The sequence below is a fragment of the Thunnus albacares genome, chromosome 6 (genome assembly GCF_914725855.1).
Source record: "Thunnus albacares chromosome 6, fThuAlb1.1, whole genome shotgun sequence".
NCBI classification, from domain to species: domain Eukaryota; kingdom Metazoa; phylum Chordata; class Actinopteri; order Scombriformes; family Scombridae; genus Thunnus; species Thunnus albacares.
Genome location: NC_058111.1, coordinates 20,245,749 through 20,272,133, shown reverse-complemented (window position 1 = coordinate 20,272,133; position 26,385 = coordinate 20,245,749). Strand labels below are relative to the sequence as shown.

The 26,385-nt window shown below is 39.0% G+C and overlaps 1 protein-coding gene across 1 annotated transcript in view; it reads right to left on the bottom strand.

The window, feature by feature from the left end:
• Positions 1-496: 496 nt before the first annotated feature.
• The window catches only part of gucy1a2 (guanylate cyclase 1, soluble, alpha 2), a 42,680-nt gene continuing 16,791 nt past the window's right edge, over positions 497-26,385 (bottom strand). The window contains exons 5-9 of the mRNA XM_044354119.1: positions 13,830-14,042; positions 12,941-13,213; positions 10,566-10,709; positions 2,442-2,596; positions 497-1,798 (exon numbers count right to left, since the gene is read on the bottom strand). Coding sequence (XP_044210054.1) covers positions 1,579-1,798; positions 2,442-2,596; positions 10,566-10,709; positions 12,941-13,213; positions 13,830-14,042 — 1,005 coding nt within the window. The 3' untranslated portion in view covers positions 497-1,578. The remainder of the gene's footprint in view (positions 1,799-2,441; positions 2,597-10,565; positions 10,710-12,940; positions 13,214-13,829; positions 14,043-26,385) is intronic.

Genomic DNA, 26,385 nt, shown 5'->3' with positions numbered 1-26,385 from the left:
AGCAAACTAGTAGACTTGAATTTGAATCCTGTTACATTTACATGGGGCTAGTACATATTTTTATATCAGTGTGGTACAAAATAATGCAATTAAAAAAGATTATGTATGTAAATGTGAACCGTGTCAAGCGTGCATACTGTGACTATGTGTACATGTTAGTATGCACTACATTGTGTGTATTATTGGTTGATCTGGACAAAATAGATGAATACGATTTCAAATATTTGAACTCTCTGAAGTGCATTTGATTTTTTTTTTTTTTTTTTTTTTTGCCAGCCACTCATGACAGTCTCAATATTAAATACACCACTGATCAGGACTAATCAGGAGCTCGGTGGGATAAGGTGCCCACCGTGACTTTCAACCTCACAGGTTTAAATGTGGCTCATAAGCTTTGGCACATGTCATTCTCTCTTTTGAATTGTTCACTCAGCAGTGTAAGATACAGAAATGTCACAAAAATATCCTAAAACAAGTGGAAACATTGCATATGAAATAAGATGAATGAAGTGCTCCCTTTATTTGTCAAATATTTGAAATGAAACCTGTATTTTGTCCTGATTTGAGCAGTAAAAAGGCACTGAGCTGAGAATAATTTTCAGTCCTAAACATATTACCTGCAATGAAATGGCTGGATATTTGTCGATTATAGTTTGCTGTGGGTTAAAAGCAGAAAAAGGGCTCTAAGATCAGCTTAGTTCTAGCGTTTTTTGGCATTTGTCCTTTGATGACCCTTTTTCAAACCTACTGTATCTCCTTGTTTATACCTCTCATCTGTCTCTCCCCCGCCCGACCAACTGGTCCTAGGATGGAAGTGTTGATGTAATGAGCAGCAGATGTTTAGGGGTACGTTTAGTAAAGCATGACATGATTGAAGGACAGTTGGAAGGGGTGGAAAGGGAGTTGTATTGTTCTTCAGTAGTGGTCTTCCTTGTACAACAGTTGTGGTCTTCCTTGTACAAGAGGCCATGATGCACAGCAAACATGTACGGCAATGTTGCCATCTTCCCACTGTTATTCATATAGCGTCATTCCTCAGCACCCATTTTGTTAATGGATCATGGATTTGTTCAGTTTGCGCAATTCCATTGCTAATGAGTGCAACACTGGTTATTTAAATGAGCCACCTACAGGTTTTGTCCAAGCGTTGTTGCCTCTCGACCAGGGTTAGGTAACCAGTCGTACACAGAGGACTGCTGAAGAGAGCTAGATGTCAGATCTAGAGCTGAGGGAACCAGCTAGATCAAAAAGTTTTATATTAACGTTTCTCCACTAATTAACCCCATCACTGAACCTCCTTGGGGAAGGGTCCATGTGGGACTTGCACAGTTGCTGTACCTCAAGTCTTTTGAACCATATCTCCCTTGCTCAGGAGGGCATGTTGTTCTTTTACCCTTTGATGAGAAGCCTTTTTTATGTTTCCTTCATACAGGCCATCCCACAGGTCTGACTCCAAGTTTTCACATAACGCATTTGCATATCCATAGATCCGTGCGATTGGTGTCCTGCATGTACCGCAGGTTCAAATCCAGCCTCTTACATCATGAATATTCATGTCTCCTTGTCTGTGTATGGGACCTACAAACTTGTTTCTCTTAGAAACATGGTCCCGATGCTGTAGGAGACTTTCCTCATAGAGGCTGGGGGAGCGGAGCGAGAGCTGGTCAGTGATGCATGGCTGTGAGATGTCCCCGCCTCCAGGAAGTAACAGGTTCCCGGGATCTCTTTGGGAAAATTCTCTGGGAGCTCCAGCCGTGAACGAGGGACAAAGGAAAAAGAGCGGTCGTCTTTCAGCAACCTGTTGTGAAGAGAAGAGAAGAGACTTCATGAATGAATAATCACTCATGATAATAACAACATTTTCTGCTTTGCGTGTCCGTGTACATGTGTGTACAGTGGGTGTGTGTGTCCACAGCTTAATCTCTGTTGTACTGTAGCACAACAAACCGAGATAAGATACATCACAGAATTAGACATTAGACATATAAAGTATGGTATGCAAAGTAAGAAGAGATATTTCTGATGTCAACTGTAATTACAGTATATATTTCTGGAAGAGGTTTGAATTGAATTAAAGCATACTGGTTTGTCAAAGCCTTTACTATCATGGCTATGTGGTAAAAAAAAAAAAGACAATTTACAATTTATGTGTATATTAAAAATATTCGAAGATGTATTTGTTGCAGAGCTGTGTACAGTGAAATGATTAGTTACGATCTACAGAGACTGTGCATTGTTCAAGTTTAACCAAACGGAGACAAAATACATAAAAATAGAGAAAAAAATATATAAGACATAAGAAAATGTAAAAGAAAAAATGACATTAAAAAATAAGGAACCTTTTAAAGAGCACATGCAGGCAAAAGAAAATAGGGAAAAACAGAGTATCTGTAAGAATGTGCAATCCAGTGTATGTTTATATATGAAGTGCAGTTACTTACTGGTAAGTTGTGGGACTAACATTTATACACCTTGGATGGCTCCCTGATTCAAACTTGCTGGCCAGTGTCACGTTGTTCCCAAACAGGCAATAACGCGGCATTTTCACTCCAACCACACCTGCCAGCACCGAACCTGTGTGGATACCTATTCTTAGCTAAAGGAGACAAGGAGGAAGAAGGTGGTGGGATTGTAGAGAAAAAAGGTGTAGAAGCAGAGGGAGAGAAAATAGTTTAAATATTGTGTCCTGTATATTCCTTACCAATTCACATGCCCACACTTGGCCTGAAAATGGAAGATATGCATCTGATGTTGTTGCTGTATCTTCATTAAAGTCTGTGTTTATGTTACTTTTCCCTTCCTTTTGACTCCTTTACACTGTAAATGCCTGCAGCTTGACTGTTACATCACTCAAGTCTGATCTAGTGCTGAAATGATCAAGTCAATTAATCAACTAGTTGATCAACTTATCAAGCAAAAATGTAAAGACATTAGCTGATTCCATCTTCTAAAATGTTAGGATTTGATGCATTTCTTTATCATATATGATACAAAACTGTATATTTCTGGGTTTTGAGCTGTTGGTTGGATGTAACTATTTGAATAAGTCACCTTAATTTGAATTTGAATGGGCATTTTTCTCTATTTTCTGACATTTTACAGGCAAAAAGATGAATTGATTATTGGGAAAAATAATGAAAAAATCCCAAATTGGAGCCCCAGTCTGATCTCACTGCGAGCCTTAAAGGTAACATGTGACAACAGGATTTAATCCATCCTGGCATCTAAATTGACTAACCTGTCACATCCTGAGCTGTACCACAACAACATATGAATGTTCATTAACTGAATCTCCCTCCCAAATTGATGCCAATCATTCATGTGCTGCCCATCCTGCAGCTCAAAGCCTGTCTTGTTTTGAACCAGAAGTGCTATGTGCACATTCATTCGCTGAATTGGAATTGTACTGTAACAATCATCCTGCCATAGTAGCTGTTATTATCTAATCTGAGTTTCTTTGGCAACAGACCTTTAGACTGATGAAAATCTTAAAATAGCAAGAGAGAGAGAGAGAGGGAAATAAATTAAGAAAAATAATTGCTGCCATCTCCTCTTGCTGATAGATGACATATATAGGGCACCAACATGGTGCTCATAACATAATCTGGTTAAAGTATGAATCTATAAATGGCTGGAGGCAGCATGAAAGCTATCCAGCCATCATTCCAATTTGACCATTTCACTTCATGGCCTCTCGACAAAACTATTGATTTCCTCCACTTGGGGACACACATACAGTACACACACACACAAAAGCCGGTGGAAACAAGTAGATTTCTAATGATCTACTTGAGTATCTTATCACCTTGGTAACCAACGCCACTGTGTGCATGCCAGCACACTGCGAGGTAGTCATGGCAACAACAGGCGATGGGGGTAGTGAGGTAGAAAGAGCACAGACAGACAGAAAGACAGAAAGAAAGACAATAGGGAGAGAGAAATAACCCTATAATTAGATGGCAAAACCTTGACAGCACGGGAGGAGAGATAAAGAAAACGAGAGAGACAGAAAACAAGAGAAAAAAGGGCTGGCAGGTGCACTAGATTGACCTATTTTTCAGCTAAACTGCTCACAGATGGCCATACACTTTTCTGTCCGTCTCTACAACAGACAACTGTTTACATACACACACACACACACACACACACACACAAACAAATCTGCATCCAGCGCCCACTCTCCTCTTTATTTCTTAGTCTCAAAACACAGACACAGAAACACTCATACACTCCTGCCCTCTGTTTCGATATGAGTCAGCATATACAGCACATGGCCCTCGGTGAACCAATGAGCAAATGGCGCAGCAGCACAGGCAACCAATCACAATCTACCCTCTGGCCAAGCTGACAGAAGGATACAGAGATGGATACAGAGAGAGGAAAGAGTTGTCATAGAGTCCATGTTTCATAAACTATAGTTGCTGTAAACAAAACATAAAACTCATGCAAGCAATGGCACATTTTAAAACAAATGTTATGAATTTGAAGCATAAAATAAACAACGAAGGAAACTATTTTCTGCTTTGTGGATGTTCTATCACATTAGGAGCCCAATTCTAAACTCACAGCTTCTCCATTGATAATGAATGACAATTACACATTTAATCCCCAACCAGTACTGTTATTACAGTATATTATTTTTTGAGCAACCTCCTGCCATACAAAACCAGTTTCTGTGACACCTTCACATCAGCATGCAAGGAAAATGGTGATCTCAAATTGGCTGTAGATATAAAAGAGAAAAGCTTTTGTGTTAATGATGTGACATTTTTTCAAGTATTTTCACTAATTGTACCTTTTAATCAGCCCAATGAAGCACTGAGTGGAATGTGTAGCTCTTATCAGTGTTAATATTTATATATATATATATAATACGTACATAATATGTATTTTTATGGGCTGAGTGTGTAGTCACTACAAAAACTTTTCTAAATCCAAAATTCTCAGATACTGCTGATATGTTTGGTGGAAATAAGCCCACATAAACACAGAGAAACAACTAAATTTAGTCTTGTCAGTTGTTTTGATAGTCACGCTCTCATGTGAACACAAGAACTGAGCACTTCTGTGTTTGCACTTACATTGGATTATCATAGCTCCTACGTATGTAGAGTTAGAAACTGTGGCAGTTTAGATATAATTCATATTAGCAGTTACAAGATAAGCCCTACATCCACACCCACACACCTACTCATACACCCACACATACACATGAGCACACAATCACACACTATGAGATATCATGCTACATGCCTGAACATAAAGCATCAATATATTGTAGAGTAAATGTTGTTAGGTTTACTATATGTCATTTCTTCTATATGTCTTCCCCTGTTGTATATTTCTCTCTATGTCTCTGCATCATTCTCTCCATCTCGTTCTCACTAACCCTTTTCTCCCTCACAGCTCTCATGCTAGTTTGCATAACAGTGCAACATTGGCTGGAGTTGAGTGCACTCACTGAACAGCATTTATCATGCTGAAGTGTTGAATATCTCCATAACTCCCCTTTATACCAACATGAGGGGAACAGAGATAAGAAAGAGGACAGCATAACAGAGGGTGCAAGAAAAAGAAACACAGAAGAGCAGAAAAAGAATAAGAATGGAGAGAAAAGGCAACTGGAGACGGGAAATGAAAGGCGTGAGTTAGAGAAAAGTGCAGCGGAGAGAGAGAGAGACTGAGGGAAAGAGAGGAGGGGGCAGGGAAAGATAGAGAGGGGAAGAGGAAGGACAGAGAGAGAGAGAGAGTAAGTGGAAGAGCAAGAGAGCAGGCCAAAAATGCTTGGCAAGGCCTTTCTATTTTGAGATAAATGGACAATGTTAGGAGCACAGCAGTACACAGAACAGTGTCCTTTCTGTTATTCAGCAGCTATCTGTCTTTGCCTCTCTCTCATACACACACATTTAGTTTCTATCTGTGTCATCCTCTATTTATATTTTAAAACAAGTCAAAACACAGAATGTTGCAAAGTGTTTAATAGCGATGTTAAAAGGACAAGGCTGTCATTATTCTACATTTTTCTTATTGTCAAAAAAATCCTTGAAAAGACCATAAACAGCAATGTATTAGTCCGTCTTCTCAGTACTTTCTGACTTCCCACCATGTTTTCAGCATTCAGTCCCAAGTCCTTTTGTCACCATTGAATATGTAAAACAGGTCATAAATATATAGTTTAATTTTTTAAAAAAAGGAAAAAGTGTTTCCTGAACAGGCGTGCATTTTAGTGTTTAGCAAACATTATTCTATCAATAGTAAATAGTGCATGTGTTGGGAACTATTTTCAGCGACGGATTAATACACATTTGGTGCTCTTGTGAATATTTGCAGCAGCAGGACAGTGTGTGTGGGATTGACTCAAAATAAACTACAGTGGCCGTGTTCATGTTAATGAAGGAACATGTTACTCAACAGTGTGTCTAACTGATGTGTTTTTAATTGCTTTTTGGACAACAGTGGTGCTCTATGACACAGAGGACTAAGCTACAGCAGGCTTTTGTAATGCAGTCATTGTTAGTGATCAACTCATTGTTGTTTTTTTTCTGTTCATGGGATGATAAATATATAGAATATCACCAGCCTTATCCTGTAATATGACTAAATATAAGAAAGAAAGAAATCTATTATAAACAAATTAGTGACATTGTTATGAACGTCTTACTTATGCTACATTTGTCCTGCTTCATTGCTGATCTGCTAAAAAACAGGGAAAGGTCGGCAGAACAAAAGTAAAAGTAAAATGCAACTTACTGTGGGTAATGACTCTGACTCATACTCATGACATTGCAAGCAGGCACCTTGGCCCACAAAGCTACCAAGGCAGCCTAAGAGTGATGGGTGACCTTGACAGAGACTGGACTGAGGATAGATATAAATAAATTATATCCTGTGTTCCCTTTTCATTCTACTGATTTAATATGAAAGGTTTAAACTCAATTCCATCAGTTATGCCCCTTTCCTTCCCTTCCTACCCCTTTTTTGGCTGGACCGCAACAGCGGGGCCAGTCCTGTAAACGCATTTGTCCCTGACTGACTGACTGATTGAGTGATGAAGTTACACCACCAGTCAGCTGACGAGTTTCCCCATTGGTCCAGTCCAGCATAGAGCAGAGTAGGAGAGAAAACAACTCTCCATGCACTGAGAGGCATGAGGGAGAACACACAGTTAAAGCACCCAAAATAACAATTGCCAATGAACATATCCAGGAATTCACATTATAGACACTACCACTGAATATCCCTGTCACAAATTGGCCATTATTTCACACACCCGTAAACAGTCCAGTCATATACTAGTCTACTACCTAGTCTTGTTTTTCCTCAGAAGAGCAGCTTGCATCTCGTTCCTGTATGAAGTCATCCACCACTCATTTTGAATTTAATTATACAGTAAAATAAACCACAAGTCCATAACTGTTAAATTCAAATCCACAGCGGACACTGAGTCAATGCTTTGTCATTGTCATGAACCTTCGCGTTGATACCTGATAAACATTAAAATGTTCACAGCAAGTGACTGCAGTTTTAACACTTACTATCATATCTCTACTGCAGTTGATACAAAGGACACTCCTCTAGTAAAATAAGTGTTATAAATGTCTCATTACAAACATGCAAAAAGTTATTACAGGAACCAGAGTATTTTTGGTATTTTTGCTTGAAAAAAGACATAAACAATTCATCTATTATCAAAATAGTTACAGATTTTCTGTCTATTGACTAATTGATTGATCGTTGCAGCTCTACATGAAGGTCATGATATGCAAAAAGGAACTTTACATATTACATACTGTTGAGAAGTCCAGGAGAAATACAGCATATAACTGAAGGAAAGAATTTTAAAAAATCCTACAACAGTGTCAATCAAGCAATCCTTGGACGATTGTGTGAAATAAATACACTGTGAGCACTTGCACACATGTCCCACACATACACACACACACACACACACACACACATATACACACACACACACACACACACACAAACAGCTCACCATCCAATCATATCTGTACACAAAATTTAAAAAAAAAAATAGATAAAGAGAGGAAAAAGGAAAAGAAGACAGAATTAGGAACATTGAACACTGATGAGGCAGAAAGGGGAAGGGAGAGATGAAGAGAGAGACTAACACACACGTACACTCAGATGCATTATAGTACATAAATAGAACAAAACATCACATACGCACACCCACATGGCACACATAGGCGCATATAGCAATCTCCCACTATAAACACAAGTGCATCTACATTAAGAAACATACAGCCACACACGCACAGCATGACACATGCAGCTGGCTGGAGGAGAGTATGTACAAAACACATATTTTAAATATATGGAAGGTAGATAAAAAATGGTATACAGTAAAATAAGATGGAATCATTGTAAATAAGCACAGGGAAGTAAAATTGTGAAGGTAAGAGAAGAGGAAAAGCGTAAATGGACAAACAAACCAAACATACTGACCCCTGAACGCTGCAAGCAAGTCAAGTAGCCACTTAATCTAAATATGTTACAGTATCATGGAAGAGGCAATGACTGGAATAAAAACTACAGTATAATGGGAACTAAACATGAACACACTAGTAAACAAATTGGGGCATCTTTAATAACTAATTTTAACTAATTAGGCTCATGGTCTGCATGTTATAAGCAGACAGATGTTACAAAAAACTTTTTAGGGCTGATTTAAGTGCTGATCCTATTACTATAATTGGAGCGCGGTTTGTGTATTCATGTGTGTGTGTGTCCTACCATTCCTCCAGTCCCCTCCAAACTCGCCCAAAAAAAAGGTTCAGATTTTGCATGTGGTGTTTTTTTTATCATTTCATCGCATTTTTAATGTTACATAAATATTTGGCAGCTTTACTTTTTACTTTGGAATCCTTTATTTTGGAATCTTTTTGGAAACTTGTTCCACCACACCAACAGTTACACAAAGCCTCTATTCTACCGGGAATATAACAGAAGAAGAAGAAGAACAGTTACACTGAAAACGTTGGAGAGGATCCATTAAAGAACAATGTTCTTCTGAACAACGCATCATGCCTAAAAAGAAGTGCAAATTGCTGCCGGCAAGTCATGTTGCCGCAAAATGCAAGAGATTGGTGCGCAGTAGCAAATTTTAGTTGCAGTCGGAATTATACTGCTGATTCACCATTTGGCATTGGCATGCTAATACAGTACCTAGCTAGCTAGCTCAGCATTCGTGTCTCATGCTTCTTGCGGTCGGCGCAGTCTAAATGCAGTCTAAATGCAGTCTAAATGCAGTCTAAATGCGGTCTAAATGCAGACTGCACACATGGTCTCCATGACTGCACACATGGTCTCCATGAATTTATGGTCTTCATGTATTGATGTCCAAGATGTAGAAATTAACACTGTTATACTGTTATTTTTGTTTTGAACATATGATTGTGTTTTCATTAGCAACTACCTCATAGTTCACAACGTGATTATTCATGTAATAGCCTAACCCTTTCATGCATGGTGTGCAGATTCCTCAAGGGTACTTGATGAAGGATCACAGATTCCTTCAGGGTACTTGGTGAAGGATCTCAAGACTCTGATTTCTGAGACCTGCCCTGACCTCCAGAATGGATGTGGTGACAAAGACAACCTTTTCAAGGTGCCATATACACTCCTGTGAACAAGGGTATCAGAGCCATCAATGACATGTGTTTGGCTGTATTCCCTGAAGAAGAGAGAGTCTACTTTTCAGCTGACTCAGTTCTGCAGGACAATCACAAGGATGCACTGCCTATCGAGTTCCTAAAATCATTGACACCCTCTGGAATGCCTGGGGTCAGAGGGTCTTCCTACTAAGGATTCCTCACCATGACAAAAATGACAAGCCTCGCATCACCTTTGTCAGGCAACAGTTCCCTGTCAGTTACCATTAACAAGGTTCAGGGACAACAAAATGAGCTGAGTTGGCATCTACCCTCTTCAGCCGGTGTTCACTCACCGCCAGCCCTACACAGCCTTCTCTTCTTTTTATTGAAGGAAATTCACCATTAATACTGCTTGGAGGTCTGCCCTTTGCACAGGATATATTTAAGGGGTGGGGCCAGAGGATCAAGGGGGATCAGGGAATGCTAGGGGTGAAAGCAGTGGAGAGGGTTGGGGTACAGGGGCAAAAGTCTCAACGGTCAGGGGAGTGTCAAGGAAAAAGGTTACAATAACCAAAGGGTGCTTTGTTCTAGTATAAATAACTGGCTTTAAACATGTCTAGAAAGCTCACACATTGGACACACTGTAAAAGCTGTATTACCCATGTTGTTTCCCATGTTTGACGTACTACTTTATTTATATTTTCATCTATACCACTAGTCATTTTAGAAGAGGAAGCTGAAAACTGTAATTTTACTGCAATTTCATATATTCCCTTACACTCTTCAAACTCGCCAGCTGCATCCTTCCTTATGTTTAAAGTTCTAGATGGTTCTCACTCCCTGCATGTCTCTCTCAAAGAGTATACGACAGCTTTTAAGAGCAAAAAGAAAGTTAGTTACATAACTTCCTCAAGGTACCTGCATGGTGAAGAATGAATGAAAACTCACCTTGATAGGTTTTCCATCAGGTGTCAGCACTTCTTCAGAAAGTTCCATCATCTTCAGAGCCATGTGAGCAATTGGCCTCGCATGACTATCAACCTTCTTGTGAAGTCCTCCTGCCACACAGTAGGCATCGCCTATTGTCTCGATCTGTGCGAGAAATGGAAAGACAGGGAGGAAGCACAGAAACTGAAATTAATAAGTGTGGCTGTTACTACATGCAGATGTGTGAAACTACAGAGCCATTCAACAACTCATCTTCTCCACTGAATCGTAGGACTTAATATCACTCCTTCATTGTTATATAGAAACTACCTCTCTGTTTCTCTCTTTTGGCCTTCAGCACTCACAATAAAGCCACTTACTGCATTCCCACAAATTCCTGACAACAGCTTGAATCCATCACCACCATTCGGATTACATCATTACTGATACATCCCCAACAGTACTTATCATCCTGAAGTCTACTGAAAGTCATCAAACAAGCACCAAACCAAAGTGTCACTTCAACCTTGCATCATCACATAAAAAAAGCACATAAAAACAAAGGCCTCAATCTTATTTAATGCCTTTAGAGTAACAATTTTACAGTTACAATTTTTATTAAAGGGAAGACAATGAAGTTTATGTATTTTATCTGTGATCAACTTTGAACAATATTACACATAAATGTTTAGTGTATTGTGTCACAGTTAGCTTAAAATCAATTTACATCTGCAAACTGGCAAACATAATGCAATTCATTAAGATATACTTTTTTATCTTAACCCCTGAACAATATAGTCCTGTTAGTAATGGTGCATCTTGAGTCTCTAATGTAGACCACTGGATAACTGGTCTGCATCAATCTGTGTGAAGGGATAATGGCCTGGTACATAGAGATGCTTGGATCATCTTGATCAGTGGATATTCATTTCAAATTACTTTTTCTGAATTGCCAATGATTGCAATGATTTTTTAAGCATCAGTTTCCCATATATAATTAATTTGGGCAACTCACCCAAATACAGTTGTCCCCATCCAAAAAGATTTTTTTGTATTTTTTTAAATTTTAAATTTGTTCCTTTGTGGAAATACAGTTGACAGAGCAAAATGTTTCAGAAATGATCCCTGCATGCTGCTTTACGCCATTAATAGTGCATAACACTAAGGGAGGTTTTTATCTAATAAAGTATTCTTTTAATATACTGTTAGTAAATGGTCTTTCAAACTGTGTTATATTTGTATATTTGCAATGAGCTCATTCCAAAACATTGACAACATCTACATATACAGATGAAGTGTTATTTTGGCCATGAAGCCAACTCATTCCCTGTTTGCCAGGGATTGCAAGAACAGCAAGTCTTCCCTCATTTAAGAATTACTCCCCAAAACCAAATTCAAAATGAGCACATGTGAATAAAGCAAACAAGGGAGTGCCACCTTCATGGATGTGTAGCCATATTTCCAGTGGAAGGAGTGAGGGGGCTACTGTACGTGTCACGATAGCTGACACAGCAGTTATGAAGAAAAAGAGAGATGGTACAAGAGGAGAAAAAGAAATAGAGTGAAAAAGGAAAACAAGGAGATGAACTGCTCTCATTTAGGCCTTCCACTGGCTAAGTCATTTAGACAGTAACCATGACAATGGCAACATATGGGTGCCTCAATCTCCTCAACATGTCCTCCTGTTCATGCTTTTTCTTTTACACACAAACTCACTCTTCTTTTCCAGACACATATACATACACTCACTCTCTCTGCCTTCCTCTCTTATAGCGTCTCTTCTTCTCTCTTCTCCAAAAGTCTGATAAATGACATTTCTGATACACACAGGAAAAGCATGTTTTAATGAGAAAGTGGCAAATATATGCTGTATGCTACGATTATGAGACGCAAAGGAAAGATGATGATGAAAGAGAGAAGACAAATGAGTAAACATGAAGAAAAAGGACAGAGATGATGACAGAAAAGACAGGATGAAAAGAAGGAAAGACAGCAGACAACAGCGATGACTGTAACTAGGCCCACAGCCACTCTGTCAGATGGACAATATTGACGCATCTTTGTTAAGCTCCCACAGACTAGCCATTAATCAGTTACTTTTTCCACAACACATGCACACACACACACACACACACACACATAACAGCACACACACACACACACAATGAGTGACATACCCTAAAAATTAGCTAATCTTACAGTTGAATTGGGGGATTTAACTTCCTGGGAAACTGTTACTGTTAATCTTTTAAAGTGACCTCAACCCTCTGCCCTTTCTATCAAACTGTCCCCCCCCCCCAGTGTTTTGTGTCTCACCCAAACAAACATCTTGTGTCAACAGGTATTACCGTACATCACATATACAGTATGCTGTGTGCATCTCTCTGTCTACTGACCTTGTAAACATCCAGAATGCCACACTGGTAGTCGAAGCGCGTGTACAACTCATTCAGCATGGAGATGACCTGCATAGGTGTGCATTGGGCGCACACAGCAGTAAAGCCCACAATGTCCGAGAACAGCATGGTGACATCATCAAATTTGCGAGCGGGCACTGGCTGACCCTGCCACAGTTTCTGGGCCACATCACCCGGAAATATGGAATAAAGGAGATCAACAGTTCTCCTCTTTTCCTCCTCCAGCGCCTGATGAGTCCGTTCTAATGTGGCCTGGGAGAGGAGGGGGAGACAGAGAGAAGAGAGGGGGATTAAGCGGTTTTGTTCTGTGCGCTTTGCTTTGATGAAGGCGCTGATGACACCAATGCTGGGATGTGGGAGTACTGCACCAAATTAAAACTGCTGTATTAATTTCATTTATTTTGGATGGTGTGTATCTGCATATGCTTATTTGTGTCTGTGGGCGGGCTCCTCTATGCCAAGTTTGTCTGATGCAGTGCTATACCATTGTTCAAGCAGGAAAGTTGACTAAAATACAGCTATTTATAACAGTGGCCTGAGGGATTAGTAGCAGTGAGAGAATGATGCAGTGAGCAGATGCATGGGATTGGGTCAAGACTCAGTGACTTGCTCATGGGTACTTTGAAAGCAAATTATAAGAGCAAGTCCCAGGAGCTACGTTCCTCCAGCTAGTGTGGATTTAAAATGGCAACAGTGAGATTTAACTCATCAGTGCACACAGTTGCTCCAGTGAGCTGTGTCGTACTGTACATGATAGGAAACCAACCGCAAAACAAAGACTAAACACACTGAATATTGCTGTTAAATTTGACTATTTAAAGACACTGCTTGCATTAAACATTTCTTCACTAATCGGTTAACATTCTACCTTCAGTTTGTCCATTCTCTTCTTGAGGCCATCCTGAGCCTTGGCCTGCTCCCCCACCAGGATAACGTCCCGCGTGGCATCATGGATGGGGATATCTGACAGGTGGAGGCCCCTGCCCATCAGCTCCTCCAACTTATCAACACGTGGCGAGCCCAGAAACATCAGGGAGCAGGACTCGGGCACGTGGATCATCTGACCCTTCAACTCCATGACCTGGAAGATAGAGAAATCAAATTGGAGAGAAGAGGTGAATCTGCAAAGTCTTTTGGATATGTATTTATTTTAAAGGACATCAACAGACAAATAATGACATTTAATTATGTGTGTTTTTTTATTTGATTGTAATTCTCTCTATAAGGCACTTTGGTCAACATGACTTGACTTGATTTACTGCACATAAACCCTGTATTACTACTACTTCAGTGACTGCCTCCTCTGTAATTTCCCTCTATGTGAAAATCAATGTAAAATGGTGAATCAAGAATGAAACGTTTCCTTCTGACAGAAACCTGATCTCTTGATGTTTTAAATAATTTTTAATTATTATTTTCCACTACATAACTCTATTGTGGCTGTCTTGAAACATCTCAAGGCACTGCACTTCTGGTCATTTGCCGGTGAAAATGCATTACTAGCAGCAATACAACAGCAACGATGCAAAGTACATGATCAATTACTGTTTACAACACTCAAAGGATGTCAGCTGTGTTTTGTTGAGATTGACTTTCCTTCTTCATTACTTGGCGTCTCACTGCTGTATGTGTAAGAACAATGATTGAAAAATCAAAATCAATCATTTTTTTCCCGTTAAATATTTTTTTGTCACAACCTTATTTAAGCCCAAAATATAGAGAAGTATTGAAGTGGTAACTCTTCCTCTGTGACACAAACTATCCTGGTTTGCACATTTGATGATGAAGACAGAATATAGAAATGAGCATAAAGCCTTGTTATTGCACCATATATTTCATGTTGTATATGTTATCTGGGATATTTATGAACAAATGTATATTTATTTTTTTTGCCAAAACGTAATTCACAGACAAGGAAATGTACACAGTATGCCCACGTAGTGATCTTACCTATGTTCAGGATCATTTAGGCCCATATATCCCAATAAGTGACATTCAGACTAATTTGAGATTTGGGAGGGATAACTCTACATAAACATGTTGTACTTGAACATGTTTTACAGCTGAGGTCTCTGAGACCCCAAACAGAGGCAATGTGTAATTTCCTGTAGCTGTCGTCTTAAACATGTCGTCAGTTCAAAAATAATAATGTAACATCTCTACTATGTACTGATTTATATAATATAAAAACAAGTACAGATGCATACAAATAATGAACTTAGTGTGTGAGTACAAGCATAAATGTTCTATGCTGACATATACATATGTGGACACACAAACATGTACATACTGTACATACGCAAACACAATGTTGTACATACACCACAGATAATTATACTAACCACAGATTACTGGGATTTAGTTCACACTTTGATTTTCATTTAAGCAAAGCTAGGCTCAATTTATAATGCATGCTGACCTGTATGGAAAAACCCCTTAAAAACTGGGTAAACTGGTGGCCTGGTTATTTGAAAGACAATACTGTCATCATCTAGTATCATAGGCTTAACCCTCTAACATCAGCCAGAGTCAATTAAATACAGATTGGTGATAAGATGTGATAATTTTGAATAAACACTAACATGGCAGATGATACATAAATATGTGCAGTAATATTACTAACTATATCTGCAAAATATGAATAAGAATTGGATTTTTACTAGTTTCTGCACATTTTCCTCAAGCACTTGATGACAAATATGTGCAGGGCCTGCTGGACATCCTCAACACAGGTGTGGTGAGTATAAACAAAGCAGACCACCTCTTGTTCCTTGCAGATATAGATGAGAGATATTGAAATGGGCATGGGTTGGAGATTTCCCAAGGAGATGCTGAGGAAAGACTTTACTGTCTTTTTGAATATGACTCTGGCTGTTTCACGGTGCTAACAACCTCTGCTAGAGGCCCTGTGGATTAGCCGCTCTCTCCTTCTCCCTCTGCACAATTGCTCTCTGTTCTTATTTCAGCCCATTCCCCTGTTCCCTCCTATTCTTTACTTTTCTCTTATCCCATCTCTTTGTATCTTTACCTGTCTTTCATTCCTGCCTGTCTTTCACTCTCTCTCTCTCTGTGCTCTTCTTCTTTCTGTCTCTTCCATTCCTTGTCTCTCTCTCTTTCTCCATAGTGTCAGATAGATTATTCCGCCAGTGAGCACACTGCAGCCCTGTTTTATTTATAGCACAAGGCTCTCCTAGGTCTGCATAATACATACAGTCTACAACCCCCCCCCCACCACCACCACCACCACCACCACCACCACACACACACACACACACACACAGTATTTCTCTACGCACAAACACAGAGTACATCCAACAGGGAGACACACATACTGCCTCATTCCTCAGAAACACCGACATACACACACATGCAAACATATATGCACATATGCAGCCTTCGACTCACAAGGTCCGAGGTCAAGACACACCCCTCCCTTGAAACACAACTCAGTGTGATCATATTAGTGTGAACTACTTATTGACAGACTCGGCACAGATGTAAACACAGACACACATCCGTGCAGTAGTTTAGCAGATATGGTTTCTCTACGTTAAATGTACATTCATCTCCTCTATGCCTAACATCTGCAGATGCTGCCACACAAATACAGCAGAAGTCATGGTGTCATATGGGAGTTTAAGAAACATTAATGTGTGTGCACCCACTCAAATATGCACATGTACACTCTCAACTGCATAAACACACACACACATTTAGATACATATGTCAGCAGTGGTAGAACGTGAGCTGCTGTTTCCTGAGGTTGTGTCTGGCCGAGTGGGAGGGCCTACATGCCTGACATACTAACAGCCATCTCCATGGAGACTGTAAAATCAGGAAAGCCAGATATAAAATGAATAACGTACTCTAATGCTGCTTGTACAAATGTACTATTCTCTCTCTTATCTGTCTCTACTGTTTCTTTAAATCCCTTTCTGTGTCTATGTCTGTCTCTCTTACACTATATATACTGTATGAGCTCAATAAAAAAGAAGAGGATTAGAAACATTGGCTCTTTTAATGATAAGGTGATTTCAGATAAAGATGTAATCATAAATTAATCTCTTACACTAAAGAAAAATTCTGCTTTGTTCCACTTTGGTATTATTTTTGTGCTTTTCGCTATCATTTCTCTTAGTGATAACATTGCACTCAACAAAGTCATTGTTGAGATCTGGAAAAACAGCAAAATCGCTACAACAAAGTCCAACAGGACAATACATTATAATTTCGCCAGTTCGCCTTTGTTTCGCCATTTTTACAGATCTCACCAAATCACCTGATGAGAATAAGGTTATTTTTTTAACAGTAAATTGGACAATGATGGATAAAGCTACAAAAGTAGGACCCAAGTTGTCATAAATTAGAATTATCCTTTATATTTACACCAATTACAAAGGTGGAGATGGGGAAAAGATGTTGTTATGCTTTGAGAAAATCAACATGTGGATTGTGTAAAATGAGCTCTGCTCAGCATCAGGAGAATGTCACTCATATGTTGTACATTCAGTGTGTATCTGATGGAAAAATATATCTGACATTTTGTTGAATGAAAAAAAGACAGAGTCACTAAACACAGGAACTCCATCAAAAACAACCAGCAGGCCAAAGGGGAATTAATGAAGATTTTAGTATTAGAGAGTTTTTATAATCATTTTTACAATTATTTAATAAAGGTTTTTGATGTTCTCATTTTATTAGCAGTTTGAAACATTTACATATGTTTTTAAATTATATCCTTATTTTTGTAATGGTATTTTGTGACTGTGAGATGTTTTTTGCTGTTCATGTGTGTTTTACCTGTGTCAAGCCCTCATTGGATAACTGATGAGAATCCAGCCTTCTTGTAGAGTATATATGTAGGCTGTGTTTTTTTACACATACAGTAAATCACTCTGATGAAGGCTGAAACATGTTCTTCTATAAGTCAGCTCAGTGTTGCTGAGTTGGGTTTTTTTGCATTTTGTTGACTGAGAAAGCAGTTATGGCTCATGTACTTTTAAAGCTTTGTTGCAAGTCAGTTTGTTTCAAGCACAATGACCAGCAATACTGATTGCCGAACTTTCCTTTCACCCTTTACTTGACAAGGTCCCACTGGAACTACAATGTCTCATAAGGTCAGCCTTTAAAAGTCCTCAAGTTCACCTTAAGTTCAATACACAAAGAAGGCCAAGCTTAGTCACCATGTAATGCCTCAAATGTGAGATGCCCTTGACTGCAGCATCAGGTGATGTTACTTCACTGCCAGTGGTCAGCAACTTCATCATACCCTCCAGCAGGTTTGGCGTAGGACTGCAAGGCAACTGCTATTAATGTTCACATGTGTTTTTGTTTTCCTTTTACTGTTGTATAATTGCTGTTTTTTGTGTTACTGTTACACAATGCAGGTTGAAATTCCCATCCAACTATAGTTGTTATCTTTTTGCAAATCATGTATAGTATGTAAAATTATACACTGTCTCAACACCTTACTCTCAGTGTCTGTCTTTGTCTCTCTGTCACTCTCATTCTCTTACTTACTCTGTGTCAAACACACATACTGATGCACACACAGACAGATACACACATACATGGACACACACATCCCTGGAGGCAGTTGTGTTGGCCTAGTTGTGCGTCTCTGTTTAACTCAGCACTCTCCTCTCCTTCTGCCTGCATCTCTGTCATCGCAGCACAGAGAAAGAGGAGGTGAGTGAACGATGGAGCAAGAAAGGGCGAAACAGAAGATAGTGGTTAGTGAAGAAAGCAAAACAGAAAGAAGGGGGGAGGGTTGAGAGAGAGAAAGTGACAGTGACAGTGGGAGGCTGAATGAGAAAAAGAAAGAAAGGGATAAAAATATGGTAAACGGTACTGGTGCATAATTACCTTGAATGAAACGTATTTCCTCAACAATACAACAATAGAGCGTGAGTGAGTTTATGGAAGGCAGAAAGTAAGGAAGGGATGTAAAATATATTTTTACAAAAGCAGATAAAAACACAACAAACTGTAAGCATGTTGCGTTCTAGCCGAGTATGTAACAATGAGTCTTATTTGTAAGCAGGATGTTACAGTAAAGATGTACATTGAGCTCTTGTTCAAGGTCACTGCACTGTTACCATGAGGAAATACATTTCATCCAAGGTAATTATGCACCTGCAACACTGAGAAATCTTCACAGATAAGCTATGATTGATAGAATGTTTTTAACTTTATAAATCAGGGCATAAGAACAGTTTGTGTGGAGGGCTTGTGCGGTAAAAAGAAAACTATTATGTTGTTTATGGTCTTGGTAGCCTGGTTTAAAACATCAGCAAAATTATTTTAACTAGCAATTTGTTCTAGTATTACTTCCTTTAAAACATATCTCCCAACTGATATATTTTTACACTAGCAGTACTAGTGAGACAAAATTGCTGTTTGTTTTTTTGTTTTTTTCTGCACACAACCACCAGATACACATATCATCAATTGCACACTTAAACTGGACAATAATAGTGTTTTTGTTTGTTTTTAGCTAACAAAAACAGCTGTTTAACATTTTTAAATCAAATTAATTAATTAAGTTAAAATCCAAACTACGTTCATACATGTCCACACACATACTGTATTCAAGGCATCTATGGTTATTCAACATCTCCATCCATGATGGGATGCTGAAGCTATCATCATGTAGCTACTTTTGAGTTTTCAATAACTGACAACATTAGCAGGCATTTACAATCCTTGACAGATCAGCAGGGACCCACACTTCTTTGATTTGTCAGGAATTCAAGGCCAAACTTTTTTTTTTCCTCTTAATCAGATCACACTGGAGCAAATTCGTCTTTCTCATCAAACCTGAGTACTACTGACTACTATCTATTGAGAATTGACTTTCAACTGATGGTAGTAGTACCTCAGTGTGAGCATATTTGTGTATTTTGTGTTAATGCGTGATAGAGTTTTGTATCATGCAGTACGAGTCAAAGTAAATGCTGCTGTGCCTTACAAGAGTAAGGCCTGTGTAGTATACACTGTATGTGCACATTTAACAAATACAGATTATTGGATTGTACAGATTCAGGTTGCTATCGCCATAGGCAACAGGGAGCTGAAGGTAGATGAAAAGGAGAGAGAGAGGAGGGGGTGCAGGAATAGCTGAAAAGGCCAGAAATGGAAATAGAGGCAGAAAGAAGGGGAATAAGGAGAGAGGAAGAGGAAGAGGGAGAGAGACACAAGGAGAATGAAATGCACTGGACTTGAAAAATGGAAAAAAGGTAAGAGTGAGGGAAATGAAGAGAGGGATAGCAGGAGGTGGAACGGACAGCTAATGGATAGTCTTTTGTGAGCAGACTCTGGCATGTCAACATACTCTCATTTGCATGAACAAGCACTGAGCAGCAAAGAGTCAATGAGTCAGCCTCTCTCATCCCTCTCTCCCTCTCATATTCACACACACATACATACACACACACACACACACACACACGCAGCGCTGCAATGCTCTTATCTTGTCAGACCCTGGCTATATTGTGCAGTACTCCTACATCCCACTAACACAGTAAAACATGTACACAAACACAAACACACACTCACAGCATGTAGGCAAGATAAACACTGCATGAAAAAAAAAACACATTTGCATGGGATGTCCTGTTTCAGATGAAAGAGTCAGCAGAAGCTTTAAAACACTGATGTCATATAGAAAAATCACATAGTTGATGTGAGCCGTCGTGAAAATGAGCAAGTGTCAGGAAAAAATACCACTGACAATGTTTAAAAGGAACTGGGGGAGGTAAACAGTTGATAAGACTTGAACTTAAATAAAACACTTCAGTCAAAATACGGGATCACAACCAGACTCCACCAAATATACATTTTTATCTAGACAACAAACAGATGACCCTTTTGAAAATTCACTTAATGGAAAAAATTCAGTGCACATATTGTATCAGATGTCTCTGGAGCATGTACCGCATCTACCCTCCAAGGGAAAATTTTGTCATGTGGTTTAATGATTCTTATTTAAAATCCTTTCATGCAGAGAAGATTCAATGTCATTTTATGCACCATAACGTATGTTTTGCATCTTGAAAACATTTTATATACTTATACCTTTTTGGTTCATTTCTAGAGTACACTTTCCACAATGAATATGACAAAAGTGTTGATCAAACTTAGTGATTATATGCCAATCCAAAAGCACAAAAAGTGAAGAAAATAACAGTTATATACTCTATATGACTAGATCTACCATCATTGACATTTTTGCCCCCTAAATGTGAAGACATGAGAAACATGCACAGGCCAATAGCAACAAAGCTACCAGTAAGGAGAACAATGCTAGCCATGACTGTTGAATGCTACAGGATGCATATTCAGCAGGCAGAGCGTCGCTGTAAAGCTGACAGTGCTCCAGAATAGAACAGGGTCATGAGGCAGACTTGCTACAGCAGTGTTCAGACAGACAACAGCACTGCTTGAAAAACACAAGCGTTGGGTCAGCGGGGGTGGTAACATAGTGGTCTGTGGCCAAAAAAACGAAGACTTTTCTGACAAAAATGTTAATCCTAGCTCAACTTTTGCTGCAACACAATATAGCATCACATGTAGCCTACATCACTACATCATTGTCATATGCAGTGTTACTCAAACCGGTCTTTGTGCAACATATTTCATCATCTCACCAGTACCCATGGACGCCCACTGTGTTGTTTTAACGCAGGTCTGTTTTCAGTCTGAACGTTTTGTAAGTGTGTTTCATGGTGCAGCAGAACAGACTTCTGACAACCAGATGCTCAACCTATTAGCTATACGCTTTCCATGACGTTAATGGCGAGAATTTAAAGTTTACTGGAAACACTTGTTCCTTTGCTTATACATAAGGTGCCAGCACGCTTCATCAGAAGTGCTTGTCTGATGGTCGAACAGCTTTGGAAATCTCCTCCTTTCACACTTTTCCAATATTGGACTTGGAGCTGTGGCAACAGTTTACTTAACTTTCCACAACCAAGAATCTGACTTTAACACCCTCTTCACGCAGTGATTGACCAACTGTGTGGAGGTGAGACAGTAAGCAGGGTTTGAACTCCTCTCTCAAGCTCTCTTTTGTAATTCGTAACACTATTACTTCTTTGCTTTTGTGTAACACCATGAATACCTCTCAGACTGTATGAAAATGTGCACCATTACCCCCATAATCATCTCATCCAAAGCTGGAAGACTTGTTTATATTGGTCAATAAGCCAGTGATTCATCCAATTTTATTCTTATTAATGTTCCTACTGCAGCAGTTTGTAGCGTGATACAGAGGTCGATGCATTTATTTAATTATAACATTATTACCCTCATAAAGCGGCCACCATTAGTATGGTGGCCATTTTAGGACACCTCAGACTCAGTTTGTCAGGAACAGAACACATTGATCAACATCACTGTAAATGGGACAGCGTTAGCCAAATGGTTTGTTTTCATTGTCTCCAGGCCCAATGTTGAATTATGTGTGACTAAAATGGACTTTAGTGAGATAGTAGAAAGCTCTTTTTTTCTTTCTCTTATTTCATGATCATTTTTTAATCCAATTGAAGTGGTAATTCTGAAAGAGAATAAAAAAGGCAAAGTATCCACCCAGTGATCATATTTATCTTTATCTTTGCTTCAACAATCATACTAAAAATATATCTGTCATGTTCATTACTTTTTTTCCCTCCTCTCTTCTGTTTCATTCACTCTGCTTTGTAAATTTATGAAGAGTAGAGACAGAGAGGGCAGTGATTTTCAAAGCACTCTCCACTGAACAAACAAACCAACACATCAGTGATTTATCTAGAAACAGATCAAAGGTGGTGCTAATGTCAAGATTCTCTTTGTTCTCAGACACACAGGTGCACATGTGCACACACACCAACAAACCTCAGTCAAAAAACCCTACAAAAGCGATACAGTTGCATTTGTTAAATAACAAGTGTGAAATTGCAGAGTTGAACATCCTGATGGCCCCTCAAGCAAGATGTTGACTTTATCCCCCTACCCCAATGTTCCTTGTCCACAATCTTCCTCTTTTAATTAGCTAATTGAATAAAGTACAAATGTCATAGGAAGAAGTTAGACAAAAAATACAAATTTGCATGTGAACAGCCCAAAATTGTATCCAAAACAAACATTATTCCATATGCCTCAAAAAGTGAGAACGATAGCAATAATTTCCCTCCATCAGGTCAGTTGAGTTAATCAATTTTTAAACTTGGATGAATAATCCTAAAATTCACTGTGTTGAGAAACTGCAACACAATCTAGTTTAGTCAGTGTAACAACATGCTAATGCGTGCCAAAACCTGTTCCAACTTCTGTTTTGAAGGAGGAAAGAAGACTAGGAATAAAGGATTGTATAAAGGATGTAGGAAACTGGGCTGTGAAGGAATCTTGATGCTTGAGATGCGCTGGTTAGAAGAGAGTTTTTGACAGCGCAACCTGTATGCACCCCCCCCCCGTGTGCTGACCACAGTACACACACTACACAGAGACAGAGAGATGCGATTTGACCTTTTCAGTAGGTCTTTGGATGTCTCTTGCACAGGCAATGTCCCTGGGCAGAGACAGGAAAGAAGTCAAACTGAAAATCCACTACAGGCCGCTCAAATACACACACACACACAGGGCAGCACAGGGGAGTGTGGACTCTTTACCTTGGCCTGTCGCCTTCTCTCGCTGCCCTTTCTAGTGAAAATGTCAGCCCATCCTTCTCTTTCTCTCTTTTTTCTGCTTCTCTGTCCAGGTGACACAAGATTCATATGGCAAAAATAAAGAAAAAAACAATGTCCACCCACCCTGCTCCACAACGCATACTGCAATGCAAATCTTTCAGTGTTTAGTTGGTGATTGATGCTTGGGGTTTGGAGGTAGTGTCTTACTTAAACTTCAGCCGTGCCAGGTCTGATCAGCGGTGACACACATACAAATGAGAGAGGAGAAAACTACACTAACTCAGTAAGACCAGAGTCAATAAGTTGGAGCATTTTTTCTGCATGTGGTCTTTGGATGGGAAAGGCAAAGAAGACAGATTCTTATAATTCTTATAATGTAAGGCTGCTTCACAGAATCAAAAACAGATACTTTAGTCTACTAAAAGTTTACGTATACTCTAGAGTTCATGTGACATATGAGAATTACATTGAAATTTCTATTTTATGTCCTTGATCCCTGAAAACCCCAAAGCACTGATATAATTAAAAATAAGAAAAACTGACATAAACTGAGATATTGAGGCTACAAATCTTATATTGCATTTGTGATCCGACCTCCAGCCAAGCTCACAAGTTGAAATAGAAAAGGCAGGGTAAAAGACTTAACTCTTATCAGGGAACTCTAATAGCAAAGTGGAAAACTGAGAGATGGAAAGACAGAAAAAAGAGAAATCATTTGTTGAACATCTGTTGTTTCTTTTCCATTTTTGACAGCTGAAAACCCTTTTTAAATTAATTTACTGTCTGAATACATAAGGGGGAGAAAATAAAAAAAACTGGGAACATGAGAGAGGAGACAGGAGAGATATGTCAGAAGGAAAAGAGAGAAATTGGTTAAAGGCGGAAGGGAGAGAGAACGAGTGAATTTGTGATGGAGACTGACAGAGAGAGGATGAAAGCTCAAACTGAGAGGTACTGTAGTGGTACTCAAGGTCTGACTGTGAAGAGGGAAATCTTGCTGTTATTCCTGAAGGCATGTGGAATGTCGGAATTGTGAGTTATTGTGCATGCATATATGGAGGATATGTGAACTTACGTAGTTATGTTACATAGTCATTTGTTCAGATTAATGCACTAAATCCTGGGATTGATTTATTTGGCTACAGCAAGACCAAAATCACCCGATTAGCGCTCTGTGTACACAAGCCTGAAACATCATCCTGGCCCTACATTGCAGTGCAAACAATGTTCATGAGAAGAGCCCATGAATGAATCACTTCTGTGGTGTTGATTTGAACGGAAAATGTCTCATAACCAAGTTCCCAAACTGTGACATACTGACTACTATGACAAATTATATTAACCAACAACCATTTAAAATAATTATAATCAAATATATTCATAATTTAGTAGTCTTTTACAGCACATGCTTAAATACAATATCTAAATATATACACAATGTATTGCCCTCCATAATCCTTTGACTATTGAATATTCTCTACGGCATTTAAACATATGGAGAACTCAAAGTTTACATAATTTAAAGACGAAGCAGCAGCACATCCTGATCATCTTACATATTGCAGCAAATTACTTGAAATGATCTGCAGATCCAGTATTATTGTATCAAGTTTGTTTCGAAATGTCTTTTAACTGGTTTGAGTGTTTTGTGAGTATGCTAGCTGTCTGTGGGCTCTATTTTTGTGGCAGAGCAAAGACTAGTGCAAACAGCACTATGACAAAGAAGGAAAACATGACATGACAGGACTTTTAACCGCACCATCTGTCTTGGCTGCAGATTTGTGGTTCTGTGTATTTATGTCTTGCCACTCAGCATGATCCAAAAAACAATATTAATTTCCTGTTTGTAGAAGCTTTATTTCCAGTTGGTGAGCCTTTTTTGACTTGCACAGCTATTTCAAAGCTACAAGACACATAATGTAACTCATTGAGAGGATAATTATCTGACTACCACACCCTCCAATTTAGGCACGTGCATAGATAGACCTCAAAGGGGGCTTGAGCACCTGTCCATTTGGTCTCCTAGAGAGAAAGTGCACCTTTTCTGGGGTGTTTTTTTAATAAATAAATAAATTCCTGTTATTCCTGCTACATCCAGTGTGACACAACAATATACTCAGTGCCTCATCTTTTTTTCTGAGTACAGCTGACAGAGACTTAGTATATGTTAATGTTAACAGTGAACCATAGATCGTAAATGCACCATGCTAACCAGTATCAGCTAGCACTAGGGTCAGCTCCACCCTTTCGTCCAAATATGGTCATTTATGGCTCCAAAAGTCCAAGATGGCGACAGTCGAATCCAAGATGGCCACAGTCAAATATCTAAAATTCAAGGCTTCAAAACGGCAGTCCACAAAGCAATGGGTGACATCACGGTGACTACATCCATATTTTTTTACAGACTATCGTATGGACACTGTTATGTAACCCATTTCCCCGAGTTGTTTAAGTTAGTTATGAAGTTGTGAAAAAGGTATGCATCATTATCCCCCACAAGTTACAAGATAATGACGATATGATACACTTAAGAAATATGACGAAATTAAGGATGTTTTCCTCCCTTCTGTAAAAAACAGCCAATGAGGTGTGTTCAGTGTTAGTGAAGTTAATCTGAGTTTCTAGCGTCAAATTAATCTGCATTAACTAAAGTCAGCAGTGAAGTTGTCATTGTGTATTATGTCTTTTATGAATTTGGGCCCCTGCCCCTCTAACATCCTCTGCACGTCCCTGCTCCAATTATTTTTTAAATTTTCATTT